Source organism: Limanda limanda, chromosome 20, assembly GCF_963576545.1.
Source record: "Limanda limanda chromosome 20, fLimLim1.1, whole genome shotgun sequence".
NCBI lineage: Eukaryota > Metazoa > Chordata > Actinopteri > Pleuronectiformes > Pleuronectidae > Limanda > Limanda limanda.
This window is the reverse complement of record NC_083655.1, coordinates 15,063,449-15,089,411: the sequence shown is the minus strand read 5'-3', so window position 1 is coordinate 15,089,411 and position 25,963 is coordinate 15,063,449. Positions and strand designations below refer to the sequence as shown.

Sequence of the window (25,963 nt, the reverse complement as noted above, 5' to 3'; positions counted from 1 at the left end):
ATCTCTCCCACGTCCTGTTCCTCTTTGCTTCGTTCTTGTTCCACGAGCAATTTGATCTTAAGCTGCTTCAACTGATTTAAAGTTATGTTCCCTGTGTTTGGAAAATCATAGTGTTTTACCCACAAGCCAAACTGTGTAACACTATAATGACCATACTTCAGAACCATATCTTGAACTGTAGGAGAAGAAATCTGTGGTAAATTCATCTCTGTAATGGTTGTTTATCAATTTAAACTCTGATTTATTCAGTAGAATACGAATCTTTTGGGAATTTAAGTTCTACTGATATGGAAAAGACCCTAATGTTTCAGAATTAATTTCTAAAGCCAATTATTTTCCTATTTCTTAAAAAACGTCTATTTTCAAATTCGTTTTAAGATTGATCTTTTTCTTTTTCTTTTTCTTTTGATATAAGCCTTTAAAACTTACACATATATCCCAAATATGATTGAAATTATACTCACCTTATTCCAGTGTTGAGAATTCCAAGAAATCCTCTCTCACTCACTCCTCACTTTTTCTTTTTCAGCTGTAATTCTCAGATTAGTCTCATCAAATCATGCATGTTACTTGTATCAAATCATCAACATTTGTGTAACGTTGATAGTAACCTTTCACCTTCAAAACACTTTTTAAGAGACAATGAGAAAAACCCCTTCAGTTATAATATTGCCACTGTAATCACCTCTTGTAATTACTAAGTTTTAATTTTAATTCCTCTAATACAATTCTAAAACTCTGCATGAATCAAATCGCCTTAGAGAAAACTTAATTTCACATTTCTCTTAAACAAGACACATGCAGGTATAAAATGTATGGGAATTTATCAGATTTTTCAACAGATAGCTATGCTGAGACGATACAGACCTGGCCTAGGCCTCTCTGTCACAGCTTTTCCTCCATTTCAAAATAATAATACTATGATATATTTATATTCTACTCTTCTGCTTGTTTACAATAACTATGAGCATGCCGCAGCGCCCAATATTAAAGTAATTTAGCATTAAACTCTTTCGCTAAACCCTGTTTAACATTTTGATCTTTTTTTGAAAAGAATCTTAACCTATTAAGCTTATTGTGAATCCTACACCGGTCTCTAAGACCTCCTTAGTATATACACGTCTGTAACTCACTTCCCTGAATGAGTGAATTTCTTTGGACCTTTTTCCTTAAAAGATCTAAAAACAAGAATTATACTTTACCAGAATGAAACTGCTTGCCTGTCCCAGTCGGTTCTTTAGCCCACCTCAGTGAGCACTCCGGATTCTCAGAACATCAGGCCCACTGAAATAATAAAGGTTTAGTTCCAAACGTACTGCCCCGGCGCAATTACCTACCCTCAGCACCGAGAGCCAGAGTCGCTCACGTGGATGTCACTGCCAACAACAGCCAAATGTAATGGAAAATTATTACATATCATGACACAACAAGCAATTATCAATTCTGGATGTTTAATTCAAACCGTCTGCGGACGGTTTACAAAGGTCAAGTCACGACAACAGACTTGACCTCAATGGCACAGAGCTCAAACATCACGGTGACAGATATGAGGGCAATGGCAATGAGCTCTCAAAAGTACACTCCATTTATACAATCAGATCCCTCCTCTCCACAGTAAAATACATTTGTCCAATCAGCTTCTCTCCATGTCGTTACAGGAAGACCAGACATTGGTCTCTGGCGGTCTCTTTGAAGTTTGAACAAGATGCTAAACGCATCTTGTTCCAGACCCTGTGAGTTTCTCAGAGATCTCCTGTCTCTGCAGGTCACACCTATTAGCCTTTGAAGCTCCCTGTTACAGAAGACTTAATTGGCCCCTGTTGAGAAACCTTTTGTTCACACTAGACTGAGAAGGCCACGTCTATAAGGCCCTTCAAGAGCATTATGCATAGTGTTAACTTGACCTAAACTCTGACTATGAGTCTTAAACACAGAAATACATCTTTCAGTAAACTTCTTTCTATATAAATGTAATCTGTTACATTTGAACATGTCTAAATACAAAATTCCCATCACACAAACGATTAAAATATTTAATCGCGATTAATCGCATTTTGTCATAGTTAACTCGCGATTAATCGCAATTAATCGCAAATTTGTATCTATTCTGAATGTTCCTTCATTTATTATTTTTCCATAATTTTACTTTCGTTTTAATGCTCTTATCAACATGGAAAAGTGGATTGGCTTGCTTTATGCAAATGTTTTATATTATTGAAAAACAACATTGCCAAACAGGGCGGTACAAAATAAAATTATAAAGTGCACATTTCAGGTAAACAAGGACTCAGCCTATAGTGCAGTTAAACCATGGCTTAATATTTTCTTTTTTTCAAGTTTGCTGTGAACATAGCAGTCAGTCCTCTTATTTCAGAAACAATGAACCATAACAGTTAGGTTACCAATAAAAGGTAAGCCTGAAAAGGTAAGCCCTAAACAGACAAGCAACAAAAAACAAACAAACAAAATACACAGGCAGGTGTCGGCCTACTTTGAAATAAATGAAACACAGAACTTTGTAGGGCTATTTGAGTCCTCCCCTTATTTGTGGAAAATGTATGAAATAAGAAGTACCCTATTTTTAAATAAATAAAAACATGTAGCTGCAGCCTAATTGTGTAACGGACTGGGTTTATGTTTATGTTTGACGTATGCTCAGTAAAACACTGTTGAAGGAGCGCTCTGATGTCTGACGGTCAGTGAAGGGGTCTGGATGGGACATGTGACTGTTTGGACCAATAGGATGGGGGGATCGGGGATCAATGAGGAAGTGAAGTGTTGATGTCTGCGAGTGACGGAGTAACAGCGAGAGGTGCACATGTTCGTGTAGAGGAAAATACCAGTTACTAAACCACGAAGAAGTTCCGTGTCCTGTGGGACGCTACAATAGCTTTAAAATATATATTTTAGTTGGCGAAATATTAAAACAAAAAGCGAGAGCAGGTCAGACTGGAGGCGAACACAGATACTGAAGCTGCAGCTCTGCTTTAACTCGAGTTAAAAAAATTGACGGCGTTAAAATGGGTTTGCGTTAACGCCGTTAATAACGCGTTAAACTGACAGCCCTAATATTTAGGTCAGGTTAACATGAACCAAACTTGTTGTAGTTTAATGAACATGAACAATGTAGCAGTCTGGTATGAATCTGAAGACAATGTAGACAAATATGACAAAAAATAAAATTATTTTCTGGGTACAAACTGTCTATCTGGCACATCGCCTGTTATTTCAGATATTTTAAGCTGTAATCTGTTGGCTACTTATGAGCACAGCCTGTGTGCAGCGATCACAAGATCAACTGCTGCTTCTAATCCTGCTTTAAAGTGGGTTGCAGCCCCAAACCGGTGGGTTTCCACACACACACACACACACACACACACACACACACACACACACACACACACACACACACACACACACACAAACACACCCACACACACACACACGGCTCTGTGTGGTCTCATTAGTTTGAATCTCTTGGTTTAATTAATCACTAACAGAGTGCTTAATTCATCTATAATTTCAGCAGAGCGGAGTTGATTATTGCAGTATCTCCCTCAAGCCCTGTTAAAGTTTTTGATTTTCCATTTCTTCTTTTTTTTCTTCTTTTTTTCCACCCCCACCCCTCACTTCCCTCTCATCTGGTGTAATGGCGTCTCATCAAGAGCTGACTGAGAATCAGCCGGTGGAGAACCCTTGACTCCCCTATTTTTGAAGGGTTGTGATTACAATGGCGACGGATGCTTGAGGTTATTGTCGTTGGAATCAAGTGGATCTGCTTGTGATTTGCTGTTGCCGGCTGCAGACGGTTAGAGCCGGTTCCTTTTATAGGTTCTGATTTTACGGACCGAGGCCTTTTGTGAGCCTGACAGGTTATGAAGAGGAAGAGAGTTGTTTTAAGACATGACAGAGAACATCACCATGTGGTTCATTGATGCCTGGGCTGCAGAAATGTTCTCTTGTTTTGACCTGGGACGCTCCGGAGCTACTTGAGAATTATTTCTTGCCATTTGTGCTTCTCCTCAAACAGTTCTTCAATACACTGTCAGTTTGTGGTGCAGGAGCAATTTAGACATTTTTATATACCTCGTTTATCTGCAGGGGAAGATTTTACAGTTAATTTTTTTTTACAAGATAAAACTGAAGTTGCCTTATGACCGTTAATGTATGTGGCTTTTATGTAAGTTTGAATGATTGACTCCTCTGGTTACTTTTTCATCCATGACTTGAACTTGAACCTGAGGTTTGACCCAATTGCAAACCACTTCCCCGCTCACACTGACCGCTACAGAGCGTTGGTCGCATGTTCATTCAAATGTTATTAACATTGACAGTGTATTGTTTCCAAATCGCACACAAAATCAACATTGTACGTTCTTGGGGAATTTACAATTGACATGCCGAGTGTGAAACTTATAAATTGGTATACTAGACATGTGTTCCACATACAGGCTGACAGATAGACGGTTGGGGAACTGGAAGGTTTTATATTTCATTATTTGATTTGTCATTCAGGTTTTTTTTTTTTTTTTTTTATGGCTGCCTTTGTATCGGTGAGTGTTTTTCTGTAGCTTCAAACTAAAAGAACCTGTCACACTGGAACCACTTTAAAAACAAAATCCTGAGGCAAAGTTTGAAGAGGTGACTGAGAGGGAACCAAATGGTGCACTGTGGTTACAGCTGCTGCTGATACTGGGTATGAAGCCTTTTTATACACAGAACAAGGGTTTAAGAGTTTCATTAATTTTTTGTAAATATACTAAGCTGTCGCAGGAATAGTGCTAAGTCAATTCCTGTGTGTGTGTGTCCTTATTTATATTCAGCCTTCTGTGCGACTTGCCTTTAAGATGTGTGTTTGAGTGTCGTGAGCACAGAGAGAGGAAAAGGCCCGGGCTCTTTTTTCCCAGGAGTCGTCTGCCAATCATCTTCTCAGATTCAGTGGAAACAGAAAGGAACAAAAAAAATGTAGGGAGGGGCGGAGACACAGGCAGAAGAATAAAGGGGGAAAAAGGAAAAGAAGAAAGTCTCCCTGTAGAATGACTAAATAGACCTTCAGTGATCTGACAGCGAGGCCTGGAGCTGAATCCCAACTACGCTGCGCACAGTTAAATATCCACACAGGGAACACCGAGCTTTACCACACTATTGATTTTAGTCATCTCTTAAAAGCTCAGTTTAAAAATAAAAAATAATATAAGAGGCCCTGAAGACTGCAGCAAAGAAAATAGAAATCTTTTAAAACCCGGAAGATTTTTTTTTCTTCATTTCTACATCCCCACCACTCTCAGCTCCTGTGTAGAGCCCTTTGAGATAATAATAGGGGGCTAAATCCAACCCCCCCATGCACTGGTCGCTGCTGACCGAGTCACGGAGCCGCTCATTAACAGGCGGAGACGCTGTACTCGTGTACTCGCAGCGCTCTGCAGAGCCACTAATGAGGGGTGAAGCTTGATGACGGGGAGCTTGATTGAAAAGGCTTCACCTCGAGTGAAATGTGCCGGCACTTAAATGACCGTAAGAGCTTTAAGAGGGGAAAATAACATGCTGTAGACACGATGCTGCTCTGCTCGTGTGTCAATGGGAGCAGAACAGATGAGACCTGATTTCTCCTGATCACGTTTATTTTCATCACTGCTTGGTTTTTTTTTATGAGAAAACCGGCAAATGTCCAATAACTCATATCTCTGGATTGATTTAAGGCCGTTTTTAGAGTGAGTGATCAAATTAGAATATTCAGAGAGACTGATTTTATTGATTGAAAACGGTCCTTACATTTCCGTCCACTTCATGTGACCCACAGTTCTAAATCCGTAGTGTGAGTGTGTGTAACTCTGATCTACAGCGATGCTAGAATACGGCTCCTACATTTTGTGTAGCACGTATGTTCATTATTTCAGTTAAATTTGTAGAACAGCTTGGTCTCATTGGTAGTTCGTCATAAACAAATGTAACGCACAAATTCACATTTCGGCCTGATGATGCTAGATGGAAAAGTAGGGGAGCACCAAAGCCATCTGGAGGTACATGAAGTGATAATTTATGTCTAACAGTTGTTTGGGACAATTAACTTAAAACTGCAAACTTCAGCCACGTGGTGACATTAGAGGAGACAGCGACAGATCTGGGATTTTTCAAAATCAGAGGCCGTAAATGCGCCACGATTTACAACCAATTATATCTCCAACACCCATATACAATTCCCTATTCAGCACATTTAAGTCATCCCTTGTTTATTGTTAGCTCTGTATCTTTGAGCAAAGCCACACATCATCAATATATGTTGAAAATTCCTGCTTGTACAGGAAAAAGCGTAGAAAATAAAATGTCTTAACAAACAGCCGTATTACTTGTTTGGAATTTTATTGTGGAACAGGGGAACTTCAGGGGCCAATCAGATTTCGGCAGGAGCCAGTGCCCCCCTGGCCCTGCTCCTGGATTTGCCCCTGAGAGGAGACATGGTGGTGCACCAAAGTCATCATCATAAATCTGGGGACAATGAATCTCTGTTTAAATATCTGAAGAAATGTTGCACTGGATAAGTGAAGCATTACACCTGTTGGTGGCGCTAGAAAAAAATGAGGGATCCATTTAAATTATCAGGATTCATCCTGAGTGTCAAGACTTTTCAATTCATTAGGTGTTGATATACAGTCTTTTATTCTGGATCAAAATAATTTACCAGCCAGCAACACTGCTATCAATAGGGTAAATAAAGGTTACAAATATATGTCGTAATAAAAATATCCCTATATAGACTTAGACTAATAGACTGTTATAAAATCACAACTACAGTTTATAGTTGGAGGTGTTAGGAGCTGAGGTAGTGTCATTGCTGCAGGTGGTTGAGGTTTGCGTCCACGTGGGAGCAGCTCCTTGCACTTGATGTTTGCCTCTTAGCTTGGTCAAGGTGACACTAATGCATGTGTCTCTGGAGAGCTGCTTCACAGGATCCGTGGCGTTATTTTACCATTAAAAAAATACTAGGAGGAATAGCGATGGGGGAGGGGGCGGCGATGACAGCGTCGTGATGTCAGCTCCTGAGGGATTCCTCAGCTGAAAGATCAGGGGTGATCATGGCCACAGGCTGGTTTTAATGTGCAGTGAAAAATGCCAAAGTGTTCCCGTTATGGGATGGGACACTTTGATTGAGAGATGTAGCTCCGCAGCAGCCAGCGGATCGATTATGCCCTGGTGTATCGGCTCATTGTGGAAGGACATCTTCATAAAAGATAAATGACACTTGTCGAGACGATGGTGGGAAATAACAGTGATCTGATCCTGATTTAGTCAAGCAGCCAACGTAGGAGAAAATTATCTGAAAGTACAAAGAACCAGTTACATTGTGTACCTGGGAGTTAGGTTTTCACTGCATGACTCAGTTTTATCTATAACACGTATAATGTATAATCCAAATGTCCGTGACCTGTTCCAGACTGCACTCAGCCCAACATTTTTCCTTTTGAACTTTTCTGTTTGATTTACTCATAAATTAATAATCCTTCATTTCTCTTTTAGGCTTTGGTCTGCTAAATAAAAACTTCCAGTTTCTCCTAACATTTCAAAACACTGCCGCCACCACCACCACCACTGCTGTGTTTTCTTAAAATATTCCACAAAGCTAATTCATTGTTGGGACCCAATTCTAAATAGGTGGTTTCCAAACAGGAGCACTCAAATGCTCCACTTCAGACGTGAAAGAAGATACTGTTTGCCGGCAGTAGACCAGTTGAAATATTATTGCAATGACTGCAGCCCTCTGGTCTTCAATCAGCCTAAAAGGGCAGACGTCCCTCTACTACCCATCAACTTCTTCTGGTTGACCATGGCTGCCAGAAGCAAATTCCAGTCACCAGTTTGTATCAAGAACAACTTCTGAACTCAATCAATCATAAGTGACGTGCCTCTTTGCCACTGTGTTCCTCCAGGGATAGTGGTCCTGCATTGCCATCTCTGTTCACAAGACAATCACAGTCCAGACTGTTCTCTTTTTTGGTTCATCTGCGGTGGAACAAGCTTCCAAATACTCCAAGAGCAGGGTTGTCCTTCTGTGAGATTATTTTAAGTGCTATTCTTTACCTGATCTCCTGCACTTTGTCTTATTCAACACATTCAGCTCTACTCTCTGGTGCATTTGTATGCGTGTGTGTGTGTCTGTGTGTGTGTTAGTTCAAAAAAATCTATGGTGCAAGAAATCATTCACCTTTTCACTTTATTACATATATATATATATATATTCTAAATCTTAGTTGATGCATCAGTATCGAAATTGTTTTACTGTCTAATAGTGTTATCTGCATCATTACCAAGAAATCCATATTGATCCTGGGCTAATGGTTTTAAATAAATAAAACACAACTTACTTGTTTAGTTATTGATGCAGTGGATTGCATGTTTTGTGCTGCATGAATGAGAGTCCTTAACTCAAAGTTAACTGTGCGGTGTACTGTACCATTATCCTGTCAAGTTAACTGCCCGTGTTAAAGGAATACCTACAGCCATCAAACAACTTTGGCTGTAAATCTTGATGTGTGTACTCGCCGCGCTCTCGCAAGTATACCATCGCCTAAGCAGGGGAGATCGTCCTGTCCTCCAGACCGTATCACAGTGGCACCCGGTGGGGCTTGCCACATAAAAGATAATGGAATATAAAATTGTTTTTATATCCCGCCAATGCGCAGAAGCTGGCTGCCGAAGGCCTTCCTCACTATTGTTTTAGGGCTCATGAATCTTCTAAATCGTCGCCACTGATCACGACGATCGCAACACGAGGACATTTACACATCGTCGCGCCTCATAACCTCGGCTCGCTCGACTGGACAGCCCACACTGTGGTGCTTAAGGTGGCTGAACGGTGCTGCTCGCTGCCTTTAGATCACTGTAGGATTTCCCCCGTGGTGCCACTAAACGGCATAACTCATGTGTTGGACTGCGAGCTGTTCGACCGCAGTCCACTTCAACCTGAGGGCTGGTGGAGCATCACTGCTACTTGTGTAAGTGTTCATTTAGAAAGGCAGGTTAGCAGTGCCCCTGTTTCCAGTTTTAATGCTAAACTAAGCTAACTTTGACTACTAGCAGTGTTAATCCAGGTAGTTTGCCTTTGGGATTTTATGGCCGATGAGGTAATCGTATACTTAAAAAAACTAAATGCAGATCATTCAGGCGATCACCTGATTATCGGCCGATAATGATCGATCGATTTGATAATTCCTGAGAGCTCTGTCAATCTTCTTTTGTATCAAATAACAATCTAATCTATCTAACTAATAATCTCTGCTCAACACTTAAAAACCGTGCTAAACCTTTTTCTTTTTATCCATTAATTATAACACTCTGTCCTCTGCTTTAATCTGTTTGAACTACAGGTAATTAGTTGTTAATTGTTAAATGTTCTATCAAAATCTAAGACAATATATGCTAACCCTACCTGACTCAGACATAATCTGCAAGAGAACCTGGTGTGTGTGTGGGGTCTTGTGTGTGTGTCCCATGTCTCCTTGTTGACCGTGGTCCAGGCCGCTCGACCTCCGGCCGACCCTGAGCCATATGAAAATATGATTGTAATCCTTGTGAGGATTTGGCCTGGGTGTCTATTACCACTGTAATCTGTCACACTGGCATCCAATATTCCTTCCACGTCCAGGTTAAGCCCCTCTCTCTGTCTGCTCCTCCCACCATGGGACAGAGAGAGAGAGAGAGAGAGAAAGAGAGAGAGAGAGAGAGAGAGAGAGAGAGAGAGAGAGAGAGAGAGAGAGAGAGAGAGAGAGAGAGAGAGAGAGAGAGCAGCAGAGGGGGTCCAGTGAAGGTGTTGGCAAGACTGGAAAGAGAGAAAGAGGGAGAGGGAGGGAGGGAGAGAGAGAAGTTTTGAAATTGAGAGAGCGCTGCTTCAATCAAGCCGCTGGCTCGAGGTGAAGAAATCTATCGTGGAACACAAGGTCTCATTAATGCAGCAGGGATAGCTTTAACCCCCACCTCCATCCTACACACACACACACACACACACACACACACACCTTTCTGAATAAAGAGAGGTGGAAACATGGCAGAGAAATGGATGTAAGGAAACAGATGGTGTATTTCTGGGCAGGAATCCACACCGTTCATGCAATGAAATGTCCACACACAGTTGGAGCAGGAGTTTTCGAACAATAAATGTTTATTTCCATTTATTTCCGGATGTTTATTCTGGGTCCTGGTTTTACATCACGTCACCCATGGGCCATTTCTCTCAGGATCTCATCACTCTCACAATTTGCCACCTTCTATGGCTCTACTGCAAAATTGAATGTGATACTCAGTGTTTATTTAAATTAAGATTGAATCTTACTTCTTTTGATTTTTGTTAATAATCTGGATAAATACTCTTTTATTTATCAAGTGATAAGAAACAGATTATACATATAAAACAATTAAAGAAACAAGCCAACAATGTGCATTTAAACTTTCTTCAGCTCACACTATCAGTTGTTCAATAATTGTTTTTAATATGTTTTTACTCCTTAATTAGTTTTCAATATCAAATAACATGTACGCATGATATTCCTTTGATTTATCCTGTCTGATCCCTTTTGAAATGAAATGTTTTAGGATCAGAACTAAAGAAAGAGGAGAAGGGGAAAGGTAGAAGGAGGAAAAACACGGAGGGCGGTTCCGTTCACTATCTGGGTAACAAAAGCAAGACATCTGTCACACAAGCTGATGGGTTTGATTGGTGGGGGCCCATCAATCTCGATGGCTTGTCGGCAGTCAGGAAATTTATATTCCCCCAAGTCTCATCCTCCATCAGCGGTTACGGTGTGATCGGGCCAAGGCTGTCAGCCGCCACGGTCATATCTTATTTTAAAACTAGGCACAGTCACAACATCAGTAACTTATCTGCTGCACACTTCTGCTGTATACGTACAGTATATGGAGCTCGACTGTGATCGCTGCTTTAGTATCAAAGAGAGAATAGAAAAAGAAACTCACAGATTTTTATTCTTCTGATTTTTATTGTTGTGAGGGTGAAACACTTTGTCATGTTGCACACAGAGCCTCAATGAGAACACATTCAGGGTGGTATTTTTTCCCGGGATGAACAGAATCATTCACATATTCCAGTGGAGTAATACATTATAAAAACATGAGAATTTTATGGTTGATGAAGTTTGATTTATTTATAAAAAAAATAGAGCAGCAGAGGAGCTTGACTGATTGATCAATGATCAGTAGAATGGCGCCGTGACAGAGGCTCGATCAAAGATCACAAAATGGAAAATTGCAGTAGAAGTGTTACCTCGATCTGTACACGTTTGAGAGTCAAATTGCCTCGGTTATTTCAAGAGGTTCATGTTTTCTGCCAACAAAAATATTCGGTTGGCAAAGCAAGAGAAACCACACTACCCAGTGACCTAAACGTGACAGATATCCGACTCAGTGGAGTGCTGCTGTTTGTTGCTTTGTTGTGGATATTTTTTCTATTCCTCTCTCACACCAGCAGGTAAAATTAGCCTGAACACTTTGACAATAATGGGGACAACGCCACAGGAATTTCGAGCAGCTTCCGGATGATTTGTGAAGTCCACCCACAAACACACAACATGCACATAAACACCTTGACTCGTCTCTCTCTCTCCCGCTCTCTCTATTGCCCTGCCTCACAATGCTAATAATGGGATTAAGCCACGGTGTGTTTTGGGTGTGTCGTCAGCATCTCTATTAACGCCGATTTACTGTGACCCATCGGCTCTTGCAAACTCAGCTCTTGCAGCCCCTTCCTCACACTGGTCACTTCTCATCACACTGGGATTAATAGAAACAACATTTGTCACGCTGTAATTGCCGTGCCGGGTGCTGTCAGTGATTTTTAATGTGAGTCAAACCGTCAGCCCCTCAGCGGTTCCCCCCGCCAGTAAAACAGGAAAATCTCCGTTTCATGAGGCCGTATACTCAGCATTTCATCTCCTTTCTCTCCTCCGGGCTGACCGGTGAGGTTATTGATCTTCATAAAGGCAGTATTTTGTCATTAGGCGAGAAGCGGAGGAGACAGTAATGAAAGCTTTTTAACCTGCGTGTTCGGGGCAGCTCCGGACAACTGGCTAAGGTTGCCAGGTGCTACACACAGCAGATTTCCAGCGCCCCAGCCGCAGGGATCGATAGGGATACATCTTTGTCTGATTACAGAGATGTGCTGGTGAGGGCGGCACTTTGTGTGTCTGTGTGTGTGTCTGTCTGTGTGTTTGTGTGTGTGTGTGTGTGTGTGTGTGTGTGTGTGTGTGTGTGTGTGTGTGTGTGTGTGTGTGTGTGTGTTGCAGTGATAGCTGCATCATTGGATCTCCCTGATTTAGACACAAAGGTACAAAAGGTTTCATCACAGACATGATACAGTTTCTCACAAAGAGACGCACTAAGATCCATTATCTTGTTTACAGAAGGACGTTTTGGGACAGTCACACTGGTGCACTCTGGGTAAATGCTTCCCCACATTGCCGGAACATTACCCGATATACTTTATTTAATATTTACAATACTGAACTGCAAGGTTAACAGTACCTGTACTTTGAATACTTCCATTTGCTGCTACTTTATTCTTCAACTCCATTGCATTTTCACATTTGCATAATAGTTTTTGCAGAAATATGGTAATTTCACAAAAATTAAATAAAAAAGAATAATCTAGCCCACCTTGAGTTAAGATATTAAAATAGTGTTACAATGCTAAATATTTATAATGGTATATATATATATATAAATATCAGTAATAATATCCAATAATCTCTCATAATTTAACCAGAACAGGTGGCATTTTTGTTGGATTTCATAAAACTTTAAATGCTAGTGTTTGGGTGGATGGCTTTTAAGGACTTTATCCACCTCTGCTGATACAGTGAGAGTGAAGCAAATATTACACAAGAACAGACTGAATGTTGGGAAATTAATCATCTCTTCCTCCTCCTCCTCAAAAAATAGAAGATTGTGTCATTTGAGGCAGTTTAAATTAAATTATAACAGAATTTAATAACATTTTAAGCCCACTTACACAATTTAAAATAGAATATTAGTTTTTTATGCTACTCCTCAGTTAGTGTTATGCATTACAAATACAGAATAATCACCAATAGTTAAAGGGACAAGAAGACAGGAATAAATCTAGTTCCATTCAGGCAGAGTCAGTGAAATATGGTTTTAGGTCTCCCTCGATGAGTGCGTGTTCCCGACACAACTGCAGCAACACAGACATCCGTCCTGCATGCCAATGTGTTTTTTAGAGACTCTCCTCACCCCCGAAGCAGGCATAACTGTCGCATATGAGATATTACACATCTGTCTTTGGATACACCGTGCATAAGATGCTGCAGTTAATAGCACACCTAACCTCCCGCCACGAGATGGTACACGAAAAAAAACCCAAGTGGAATTTTCTACTGCCTTCTTCCTCCTTCCCGTTTTCTCCTCCCAGCCGCTGCTGTCCAGTGCTGGAAGTCGCCTGTAGAGGACGGTCCAGACAGGATATTAATGTGGCCCTCCAGCAGTCAGAAAGCCTGACAGAGCCTTGTTTCATTGTCACCTTGCCTTGGAGGACGTGGAAAAACTTGCAAAGCTTATGAGCCCGAATGGAGCCGTCTCTCCCTCGAACCTACTCGATCTCTGCCGCACCGCTTCATTAGACTGTCTTACATCAGGGGCCCGGCTCCTCTCCCGGTTTCCTCAGCACCACTTCAACACACACACACACACACCCACACACACACACACATGCACACGCACAGGCACAGGGTGACATCTCCCACCTAATCAAGCAGTGGATTATCTTGTCCTGATAAATTGGAGCTTGTAGCACTTGAAAGGTCCTCGTGGAGGAGTGCCTCCCCCCCCTGACAGCTAGATCGAGTCCCCAGGGAGGAAGGAGCGAACATCGCCTGGTAATGATTTGCGGTAAATCGGACAGATGTTTTTGGGCAGACCTTTTTCAACCAAGGAGCTTGAAAACATGGAGAGAAAAAAAGTAAAATTGAGATGTGACAGTAAAATACCTGAAGAGATATGCGGCCATGCTCAATAGTCTGCTTTTAAAGAGACTTCATTTATTGTTACTGCTCACCAAAACTAACTTCTTCCCTTTATTCCTCTTTCTCTTTTCAGGAGAATCCTTACATGTGTAATAATGAATGTGATGCCAGCACTGACGAGCTCGCCCACCCTCCAGAGCTCATGTTCGACATCGAGGGCCGCAACCCCACCACCTTCTGGCAGTCCACGTCCTGGAAGAAGTACCCAAAGGCCCTCCTGGTCAACCTCACGCTCTCTTGGAACAAGACCATCGAGCTGACTGACGACATCGTCCTCACCTTTGAGTCAGGCCGGCCCGAGCAGATGGTCCTGGAGAAGTCGCTGGATTATGGCCGAACCTGGCAGCCCTACCAGTTCTACGCCACCGACTGCCTGGACGCCTTCACCATGGAGCCCAAGACGGTGCAGGACCTGACCCAGCACACCCTGCTGGACATCATCTGCACTGAGGACTACTCGCGAGGCTACGTGTGGAAGAATGACAAAACTGTGCGCTTTGAGATCAAGGAGCGCTTTGCGTTGTTCGCCGGGCCCCGGCTCCACAACATGGCCTCGCTTTACGGCCAACTGGACACCACCAAGAACCTGAGGGACTTCTTTACCATCACAGACCTGAGAATCCGCCTGCTCCGGCCTGCCACGGGAGCTACCATGGTGGACGAGACCAACCTGTCCAGATACTTCTATGCCATCTCTGACATCAAAGTGCAGGGCAGGTAAGACCTTCATTTATCTGTTCTCGTCTTATAGGGAATTTCAAAACGGTTAAAACGGACTGCTCTCTGCCTCGGGCTCCCAGTGGTCCTGTGGGGGCTTTTCAATTGGTTCTTGTCACTGGATTAATGGAAAATTAGTGAGGGGGAATTTTCACCAATCAACTCAAGTGGGGTCATTAACGCCCCAACAAGACACGTCTGGCCCTTGGGTGTCCTAACGGATTAGTTCGACCCTGGATGTAATGATGACTCTGCGGGCTGACACCTCAGCACCTTTTTTTTCTGGGGTGTTACCGTAGCGACAGTACAGCCACACAGACGTAGAAGAAAAATGCGTTTACCGTTACAATTATTTCCAATTAGGCAGCGGATCCATAATGATGTGCAGAGTTCATCAGCTGTCAGCATGTCTTAATTAACCAAGCTTGCTGAAGCACTCTACATTTTGACGCCGAATCCACTCAGCTGTCCTTGAGCCTGTAAAGGACATTAGCCGTAGCATTTCAGACGGCAGGTCAGTGTGCGTTGTAATTGGTGTTTGATTTACAGAATCCACACGGGGTCATATAGCATGGAAACAAGACGCCATTATGCCGTTAGGGGAGGGGGCGACGAAAGCTTACCCTGCTGCTCGAAAACACTATGAGAGCCACTGGGGCATACACTCAATTGGATCTGTTTTACTCTGTGGTTTTTTTTTCTCCAATTTAACAGATGTGAATATGGTTGTATGGGGGTGAAGGAATGAAGATTTAATTACTCTTGTTTTGCTCTTCACACTTGAGAGGGTGGCGGTGCCGGAGCGCAGAGTGGCGGAACGTCACAACAATTTGAGGATGAGGGTAGAGGCGTAGAAGTCGGGATGCCAGGCCGCGGCTCGGGAAGAGGGAATAGAAACATCACTAGTGTCCTGCTCATCTGCAGCAAACTTCTTGTGTGGAAGAATAAATCAATGTTCAGTCAGCTGAATAAGAGGGTTAGCGTCACGTGGTCATTTAAAAAAGTGGGACTTCAGTTGCTGTCTCTCTCATGCTACAGTGCCTCATAGACAGTGGTGCTGTAATAACGTGTTTGCTATTGTTTATGAACAGATTGTAAAAGGCTATCAAACTTCGGTTAAACCATTAAGACGTATAAAACGCACTCTAAAACAACCATTTAAAACCCTTTTCTGAAAAGCTGACACAATTGCCATTGTTAACAATTACTCTAATTGCTCAGCCTCTGAGGCAGATAGAGACATGAAATAAAAATATTTAGTTTACATAAATCCTTTCCCTAACCCTTGTGAAAAAAACATGAAATACTAAGAAAATCCTCAAACCTGTATCCCACAGACAGAGCCTTGGTCAGCGGCTCAACAGAAAATTGTCTTGGTCTAAATTTTCTTCTCTGTTATTTCAATCAATAAAACTGTATTCTGCTTCAACATCATTTCTGTTGCTTAGATCGTCAGCCATTGTTTGAAAAACTTTCTTGCAAACAAAGAGCGCCAACAAACACACATACTACATTTCCCTTCCCTGTGTGTATTTCAGAGAACTACAATCTATTTCATATGACACACACGTTTTACCTGCTCTAAAGGGAGAAGTATGCAAACAGCATCTAGTCTTGAAGGTATATATGTTGCATCCAATCTGAATGGGTTATTGAACCTCTGATTTGCTAAATTTCCTTAATATCATAGTGTATATTCCATTAAAATGGAGTATTTCTGCAGGTGCCCTTGAACAACGGGGATATTATACTAAATGTCTCACTCAGAAAATGGAATTTTTGACTTTTCTCGTGATTGAGAAGGTCATTGAGCAAAAACAACTGAAGGGAATTTACCAACACAAAAGAGCTGTATTGGACATCCATTCAACACCCGCTGAAATGAAGGGGGGCTGTCATAAGCGCAGATTATTATTCTATCTGACTAATCATGACCGCACTCACACATCCCTGTGGGGCTGTAGACTTGAGCAATGGCTGCGCGCCGCCATCGGGGCGCGGTCGTTTACCAGCCCGCTGCGTTGAGAGTGACGCTCGCCTGAGAAATGTTCCCCCCACTGTTTACCAAAGGTAACACACAGTTCAGCCATAATGAGATACACTATGCACAGAGAGGCTTCACTCTCCTTCCCCGCCCCCCCCCCCCATCCCATGGCAAATCACTGCTCAGCCCCTTTCTCCATGCATCGTATACAAGACATAAGCTCCTTAACCCCCCTGATACAGTTGTGTGAGACTCGCTGGGAGCGATTTTGCAGGGGCAGTGAGGTTGAATCTGGCATATTTCATTGCGCCGGACTCGGCCGCCATTGGCCCAAATCAGGAGTGGGGGGGGGGGGGGGTGTGGAGGGAAATACAGTAGGGGGTTTTCCTCTCCTTGCCACAACAGAGTGAGAAACAAAGAAAGGAACTTAAGCTCTTTGCCGAAGTAGGTCAACCCAGAACAGATAGAGAGGGAAGGAGCGCAACTCTGCAGAAGTGGTCGTCTCGCATCTGTTGCTATAAGTTGTTGCAGGTGAAGCCATAAGTGTCATGCATGACCATTCCGTTGGGCTTGATTACAGGGAAGGCCTGCACCAAAGTCGCTGGAGAGGGGGAAATCAATGCAAAGAATTTCAAATCAAACCAAGCATGGAGCTGTGAGATGGATGTGAACAGTGCACACTGCCCGATGACTTTAATGAATCTGATACGCTCACTGTTCCATTGTAGCAGCCGCGCAAAATGGGTTTGTGTTGGAGAGAGAGAGAAAGCGTGGCGAGCTTGGGAAGATTTTCTAATTATCTACTGTATGACTTTGGCGTAATTGCTCCCGCCTCTGTTTTTTCCCCGTGCTTTACAGTAACCGCAGCCGGCAATTTCACCAGCTGTCACTCCCCCCCCTTCGCTCCACCTCCTCCCTCCCCCCCTCCTCTTCCTCCCGCACCCTGTGATCAATACAGTGTAATTAAAGTAGGAGAAGATTCGGGCGACTAAAACAGATCTCGTTCTGGCTCCTGGTTTTCTCTCATTTTCCCGCAACTCCCGGTCGTTGTCAGGTTGTCCTCTGCAGATTTGGGTCGTTGTCTTGAATTATAAGAGAAGACCCAGCCCCACTCCAAACCTCTAGAGCTATTTGAGGGATAAACACCTAGCACACAGTGTAGCTGCAAATACACCACCCACCACAAACCAAAGAATAGCATTGCGAGAACTCTAGGTGGGACTTCTGGCACTTTTGAATTGCCAGAATGAACCAGAAAAGCTCTTTTGGGGACTGAAGATGCAAACGAGCTCTGAATCCGGCAACACATTCTGCTTATTACTACTCGTGCTATATTTTTCCAATCCCATCTCCTGCTGTCAGTGCATTGATAAAAATATACGCCCCATATTGTGAACAACGTTTCCAGCTTGTTCTTCTGTTTGGGTGCAGAAAACAGAACGTAGGGGAAAGCAAAAGTTTGATTTCGCAAGTTTACAGCAGTGCGAGTTGTGATAGAGCATATGTCTGCCGCAGGACATTATCGGGGAAGAAGAGAAACAACCTTAAGGGTTCACAATCACTTTGACCGCAGGGTAGACCAGGGAGGGGAAGAATCGGTTAGTAGACCTTTTTACTCTGGTCTAGATTTCCCGCGGCCTCACGGAAGGAAACTACCTCTTTGACTGTATATCCCCATGCTGACAATGAACCCCCGATTCTCAAGATAATACTCTTGGTCTGGCTTTAACTGCTACTGTACGCTTGAGCTCACTTACAGTATAACTTTGCATATTCAAAACTCATCTTGGGTGAGGAATGGTCTCGCCTTTTTCTTCAGGCCCTGAAATCCGAGAAATTGTAGAAGTAAATATTGCAGTTGTGAGTTCACCTGAAAGGAGTAAGCTCACCAGACCTCTTGCCTGATGATGGCTCCAGGGTGCACATAGTATATTAAAAATGATATTCTCAAGAGATTAGAATGTGTGGAATAAATAAAAAAAGACTTTATCTATCTCCTGCTGCTTTAATGTTACAGGAATGCGAAGTGTTCAACCCAATCTGTGAATCTGGATGTTACACCGGTGAAATTGTTTCCATCGGTGAAGCACTGTATGGATTCAGATCAGTCCTCCAAAACATATTGAATCGTACGTGGAGACTGATTGACTCATTGACCCAAGCTGAAGCGAAATCCATCCGCAGCGATCAGATGTGTATTTATTTATTCATTTGGAACATTACACCGCGTAACTGCAATAAGAGGACTGTGTCTTTGTGAGCTTGTGCCAAATGCAGCGCAGCACATTACACTAACACTGGGGATGAATCATAAACACCCAAGCGCCGCTGCTACTCTTTAGATATTTGGATCAAGTCCACACGAGTGCAAATCAATAATATTCACAAGTGTGATAAAGGGGTAGCTCTTATCTGAGGCGCACAAAATATATACCATATGTAGGAGATTAGACACTTCATCTGTCCCGGGGTGCAGGGGTCATGCTATTGGTGCATTCTAATCGGCGTGTACTTTAGTGCATGTGTGCTTTTGGATACAGCTGTTTCAACTACAGATCAGCAGTTTGGTGAGTGATGGCTCTATCGGCTCTCCCCTAAGGGAGGAACAAACAAGAAGTCAATCTGCTTTTTCTCCCCGCTCCCTCTCCCACCATAGTGCTTGGCTTGCTCTTAGGCCGGCCCCTGGACGACAGATAATCTATTTGTGCTAATTTCATGTTTCTTGCTGCCCACTTCCCCCCCCCTGAATAAGTCATTCCACTTGTCTACCCTCCTTAGTCTCACTCCGTCTGCCTCTCTCCGTGCCACCACAAGCATCTATTCAGCTCACCTTGCGCTGTGCTCTGCATTTCAGGTTTTTGAATCAGCAGTCAGCATTAGTCATTGTGTGGGAGAGTGCCATGTTTGTAGGATGGGCCTTGTGATTGGTCCAGATAACTTGGACCATCTGTTAACATCCACGCCACTTGTTCGTTAAATGGCTGTAAGTGATCCCCACCCTTTTTTTGGCTGAACACTAAGTGAGGTTTTCTCTAATGTCTCTAATGTGAGTACATGAAAATGAGCTTAAAGTAGCAAAAGTAAAAAAACTCAATCTGCAGAATAATGTCTCCTATAACTAATATACTAATAAAGCATATATTGGTTTGACAATAATGAATCAATATATAACATTTCCCTTTATATACAGTACAGTAGGTAACAAAGGGAGTGGGCTTCCTGCAAAGGGTGCCAGCATTAATATGGGGATAAATTTGACTTCTCTAGGTGATGATGTCAATCTAGATGGAATAACTCATAACTCACTGCCATTCATAAATATGACAGAGGACTTTATAAGGACACATTTTAAGAAGCATAAAAGTTTGGATCTGATCTCTAACCATACAATGTATTTTATGAGCTTTTAAACTGTAAACAAATCTTAATCCATGCATTATCTTTCAAATAAGTATCCCCTCTGAAATTCAGTAAAGGTGTAGAATAGCTTTAAACAGATACACTCAAGTAGAGTACAGTAACCCACATGTAAGAGTACTTGTTAGAGAAAAAATCGATTCTGTTCAGTAACTTTATGCTTTATGTTACTGTATTGTATTTAAATAATTGTAAGTTATGTGCTGGGAGCTCAGCATTCATGCTAGAGGTCTCCTATTCAGAAAATAATTACAAAGGTCCTTTGTCCTGAATGTTCAAGGTCAAAGTTTTTGCACTACCCTTTCTTAGTTTTTGCACTTCAGTTAATGTGTAGAAGACAGTGTTGTTCACAGAATTAGATGTGACATTTGAAGTGAGTTGAGCAGTCTTATTTTCCTCATTTTTTGAAAGGCCCAAACATCGCAATACTATTGAATCATCACATCTTTGCCAATTCCCACCCCTAGTACTTGTGCAGTACTTGAGTAAATGTTCTCTCCAGCCGAAGAGGAATCTTAAGGTAGTTTCATAATGGTTGACCTATAGACTGCCTCTGAATTTGAAGTCTGAATGAAGGTTCATGGTCACCTGCCGATACGTAGCGTCTTTGTTTCCAGATGTTATTCCCCAGTGGACGTCACAGAGGTCCCGCTCTTTCTTTGACCAGTTCCACACCTTCATTTATCTCAGTATGACACCGGTCCTCAGCTGATCTGTATCTGTGCTTGTTACTGACAGAACTCAGTGAAGCCTCAAACAGAGCCCAACAGCCTGCAGCTGCCTATCTATGCCCTTTGTCTCTCGCCTCCTTCTTCCTCCTGACTTCTGTCCAGGCCACTTCTCCACCTCCCTGCCTTTGATCGCCCCCAACCCACCCCGGTTCATCTCTTGCTGACGCCCTCCCTGCCTACGTCTGCCAGGTTGAGGAGCTCAAAGGAAATTAGAATCACTCATGGCAGGAACTTGCTCAAACTGCTCCTGTGCTCTGGAAGAGGACAACGGCATCTTAAAAGTTTTTGGGAACAAGCTGCAGAGGAGCAGGGACGAGCCGACAGACAGAGAAACCTCCCTGTATGAAATAAACCAAAATGTGGTATATTAGTTCCTTCTGTTGTGGAGCCTCAAGACAAAGCCACCTGCATCCCCCTTCTCTCAGGCTACAGTGATGTTACCCAACGACCAACAGTAAACAGTAATTTACTCAAACATATACTCATCTGGACCCAGCTGTGGTGGGTGTGTATCTGTGAGAGGCGGTATTAATATATAAGTTGACCCCTTCTCTCCAATTAATTGGTTATTCCCAGCAGCAGCGAACCTCCCCAAGCAGTGCACATGTGAACGGTGAAGGTAAGAATAAAGAGAGGTGGGGGTGGATTTGAAAGCTGCGGTAGTGTATAGGCGGAGGCAGAATATGAAGTGCGTTGCGTTGGCAGCAGCAGCAGAAGTGCAGTGCACCGTATCTAGAGGCCCCAGCTGCCTGTGCACTGTCATCTGCATATGGCTGCTGGCAACATGGAACCATCGGCACCACGTCTGTGTCCTTTATGGCAACAGACAAAAACAGGGATATTACTGGATGGCAGGACGGAAATATTCTTGCGTGGTGATGCTTCTGCTGTCAATCAAGCCTCGGTTCAGATAATTAATTAGCTTTTATCAGGGAGCAGTGACATGTTTGAAAGCACGCTAGCGGCAGAGACATATTACCACTGTCATTGTTAAAATTCTAAATATAGGCACTTAGGAAGAAATTAAATGTATTGCTTGATTCACAAAGTGGAGGCCAATTAAAAGGCAAAGAATCTGCCGTTGAGAACGAGTACATAGTAATGCAAGAACAAAGTGATAGTATTATGAGATAGTCATATTACAGTATGAATTTCACATTAAGTTACACCTTTTTTCTTCTAATATTCAGAATTTTTTCATAATAATACTCTTTTATTCTTGTAATATTAAGATTTCTTCTTAATTACGACTTCATCCTTGAAATCTTCAATACGGCTCTAATACTCCATCGTAACAAACCGTTAATTGCCTCCAAACTTTTAATTTGGAGGCACCCACAGGGTTACGCGAAAGGGAACATCATTTCTTGCAAGGCAACTGTATTTTGTCTGAAATGAGGGAACAATATGTTTCATTGTCCGTCGCACTGGGGGCTGTGAGATGAACTTAATAGGGGAGTCGGGAACCTTGGTCGTACCGATGTTTGGTCCTGATTATCTGGTTGTGTGGCTACTACCAGCAGAATCATTGTATACAGTATGAGTGCAGGGGACAGCTGAGTTGTTAAATGTATCTCCCCAAGCATTCTATCACCCAGACTCGTTTATTCTGCTTTCATTTGACATCACTGCAAAACCTATTGACTGAGAAAGTTGTCTTACTACTTGTTTGCATCTTTTTCCTCATGAGAGGAAGAGCAATGACGTGTCACTTCCTCTGGAGCAATAATCTTAAAAAATATCCTGTAGTGTGTGATGTGCCATTAAATTCAAATCCTGTAGTGTGTGCATGTTTGAGATTAGAGTGGAGAATATTTGCAGACAGTGTATGATGCAACCTGATTAAAAAAATCGGTCCGGATTTTAAAACTCTTGTACCCTGAGCCCATCTCAACCCGAAGAACTGAAGTTCATTTTGAGAGAAAATGGGCATTTCATTATGTTTACTCAGCATGTATTGTCTTAAAATTGAATTCAACTAAATTTGAAGTAAAAATGCAAGTTGATTAAATTATGAGAATTTGGTTTGACAAGTGTGATTCATGTACATACACTTGCATTATTACACCTGAGATCTCAGCTACACCACTCAGACACTTTATACTGTGAAAGGAAAAGGAAAAGTAAAACAACCAGTTTCTCCAAGGTTCAGGGAATGAACGGAAGAACAAAGTGTCTGTTGTTCTGCGTGTTGTTTTTATTCTGAGAAAAAATATGTTCTTGAAGGAAACTTTATTGTCAGTGTTCAAGGGCGTCTGTCTGAGCGGCACATTTCAGGTGTCCGTCTTTAGAAGGTGAACAGAAGTGTGGGTGACCCAGAGTGTTTCCACACATAAACTAACTTTCTCCAGGCAAAAACTCTCCTCTCTGCATTTTTAAAAACCTCCCGTCTTTCCCCCTCCCTGCCGACCACTCTCACATACAAATAGCAGGATGAAAGAAGGATGGATTTCCACTGCTTAGTCTCTGTTTGCTGAATTGACTCTTTCCATAGACAATCCAGCTTAAGCCTATTGTGCTGTACTTTCACAAGAGCCCTGATATTTCTTGTTTTTATTATTATTCATGACACAAACAGCCGAGTGTTGACTTTAAGTTGTTTTCAGCCTGAATGAAGTCCCTGCAGATGAGGCAGTGCTTCAGAGAAGGCTGCCTATAGAAACCTGTTTAGGTGCAGGTTGTGTGATAAATTGCTGTGACATGAAGGAGGCAATCTCTGCTTTCCAGGCAGATCAAACTTTGAAATGACTGGTGACTTAAGAAACTGATTGCTCACGTGAAAAAAAAAATCAGATTTCACCTGATCTGTTGGTTTGTACGAAAGCTGATTCAGCAGTTTTGTTTTCCTTTTCTTTTTGCACAGGACAGCTTTGCTTAACTTTCTGGAGTGGTGGCATCCTGCAGTGTTTACCAACTTAGCATTCACTCTGCATTTTCACCAGGAAATTGATTTTCAAGCTCTAAGACAGAGGTCTTTATGTGTCAAGAAAATATAATTTTCAGTCAAAATGATGCAGTTGCAGTAGAAGTTAGTTCATCACAAAATATTAAGTAAGCAATTATTTAAAGTCATTTATTTAGTTGTGTTACTTATTGTGTGCATCAGTGAGGTATAGCAAACTTTAATTTTCTGCACATAAAGCAAAGCTTTTATAAATCCCTTTATCTTCGTCTCGGTTCGCCCTTTTCTGTCTTTGTTCACCCATCATCGCCACCAACTGGTCTTCACCAGAACTGTTTGAAGCTGGTGGCAGGATTGAGCATGAAAAAAGTATTTTTGCGTAATCCCTCTGACAGCAATAATAACATAACCTCCTTGGCTGATGAAATAAAATTACTGCAAAACACTACCAGTAGTCAGAAATCCCAAAGGGTGATTATACTAGAGATATACAGAATATTCCAAAATCTAAATTATTTTACTTCACCTGTGGGGTCTCGTCTGAAGTCTCCCAGCCGCGATGAACATGAAAATGAAATCCTGGGAACAGTGTTAGAAGTAGAGAACAGCTCAAGTGTAAGATAAAATCAAGTCTCTGAAAGCTTTATGTACAAATAAAATCAAATGATAAGCCGCCATGTCACTGAAATTGAACCCACAGAATGTGTGCTAGCCAATTCCTCTCTGTTTATCAGAGACCAGAGGAATCGACTGGGGCCAGAGATATGAGGAGCAAAGCCACGAGTGACATGAAGATTTTATCTGCAGAGCAGAGGACAGGAGGCCTCGCCTCAACAAATCCCTCTCCCCGTCTCAGGGATGAGGCAACACTCATTTCCCTCCTCAGAGAATGAAGGTTACACTTCAGCTTGATACAATATCGCTTGTTTTCCTATTGAGCGCCGCAGTGCTGCATAATGCAGATCTTATATTTTGAGCATTGATTTCCCTCCCAGTGGGTTTACCATTATTAGAAGCCGGCACAGGCAACAAATTGGATTTATTTCCTCAGACTGGAAGAGTGTGCTGCTGATGTTCCCTGCATGACCAGACCACTCGCACTCCACCGGTATATGTTGTGTGGGAACGAGACGACCACAAGCTCAAAAACACAAGAGGAGGACGACATGACAGAGCAACAGTTAGGGCAAAACATGTTTTATCAACAAAAGAATATCATTAGATTAAACTATGGGAGTGTGGAGGCTTGTCCAAAAAGATCTGGAGTGATAGATAGATCTGGACCAATCACGCAGTGGGCCGTCAGACCCAGGAACCTCCCCCTGACTAAGTGTATAGGAACCAAAAAAATGCAATAACAATGATGAACTGATGGAGAGAGGGACTTCCTCTCCGTTCTCCCTGTAAATCTCCCTCTGCGTTATCACTGTCATCACATCCACCTGCGGGAGAATATGAGGGAGGAAAAAGAAGAGGAGAAAAACACAAGGGGGAGTTCTTTACATGGAATCAGTGGCAACATATGCAGAATATCCACAGCCAAGTCCGGGTGTGTTTGTGTGTATGTGTGTAGACTTCAGGCACACTTCCTTCCACAAACACATGCACACACACACACACACACACACACACACTCACACGCAGGCAAGTATCATCTTTGATTCCGTCCACGATACTTATATGAATATATATATGGATATATACCACATGATATTTCAAACGTTTACCACAGAGTTCACGATCTTCTTGAGTTCCACTGAGCCGACATGCGAGCTGATTTCTCACAAAGACTTTTTGTGTCCAGATTCCTCCATTGTGTAGAAAAGGGGTCTCGGCACAGATATGGTCCATATCTGAGGCATTTTTTCTCTTTCTCACTGTCGACGGAGCACATTCAACATTCATGCGGTGACCCATTTCATTAATGGAGGAGCCTTTTTTTCAACTCCCCCACCCCTGTCTTCGTCGTGCATAATGGTCCCTCCTGTCAGGGGCTGGTGACGAATCCCCTCATTGACCTCTCCTTCACTCACAGCCCCCACCACCTCTCTGAAGACTTGGTATCTATAAGCGATTCGGGGGGGACAACACTTGCATATATAGTAAGTGGTATCAGGAAAAACCCAACTCACTCCTGTAGAGGCTGCTGCACACTACGAGAGGATAA

General features: G+C 42.5%; 1 protein-coding gene across 1 annotated transcript in view; it reads left to right on the top strand.

The window, feature by feature from the left end:
• ntng1a (netrin g1a) overlaps window positions 1–25,963 on the top strand; it is a 99,823-nt gene that overhangs the window by 30,827 nt on the left and 43,033 nt on the right. The window contains exon 2 of the mRNA XM_061094320.1: window positions 14,119–14,762. Coding sequence (XP_060950303.1) covers window positions 14,119–14,762 — 644 coding nt within the window. The remainder of the gene's footprint in view (window positions 1–14,118; window positions 14,763–25,963) is intronic.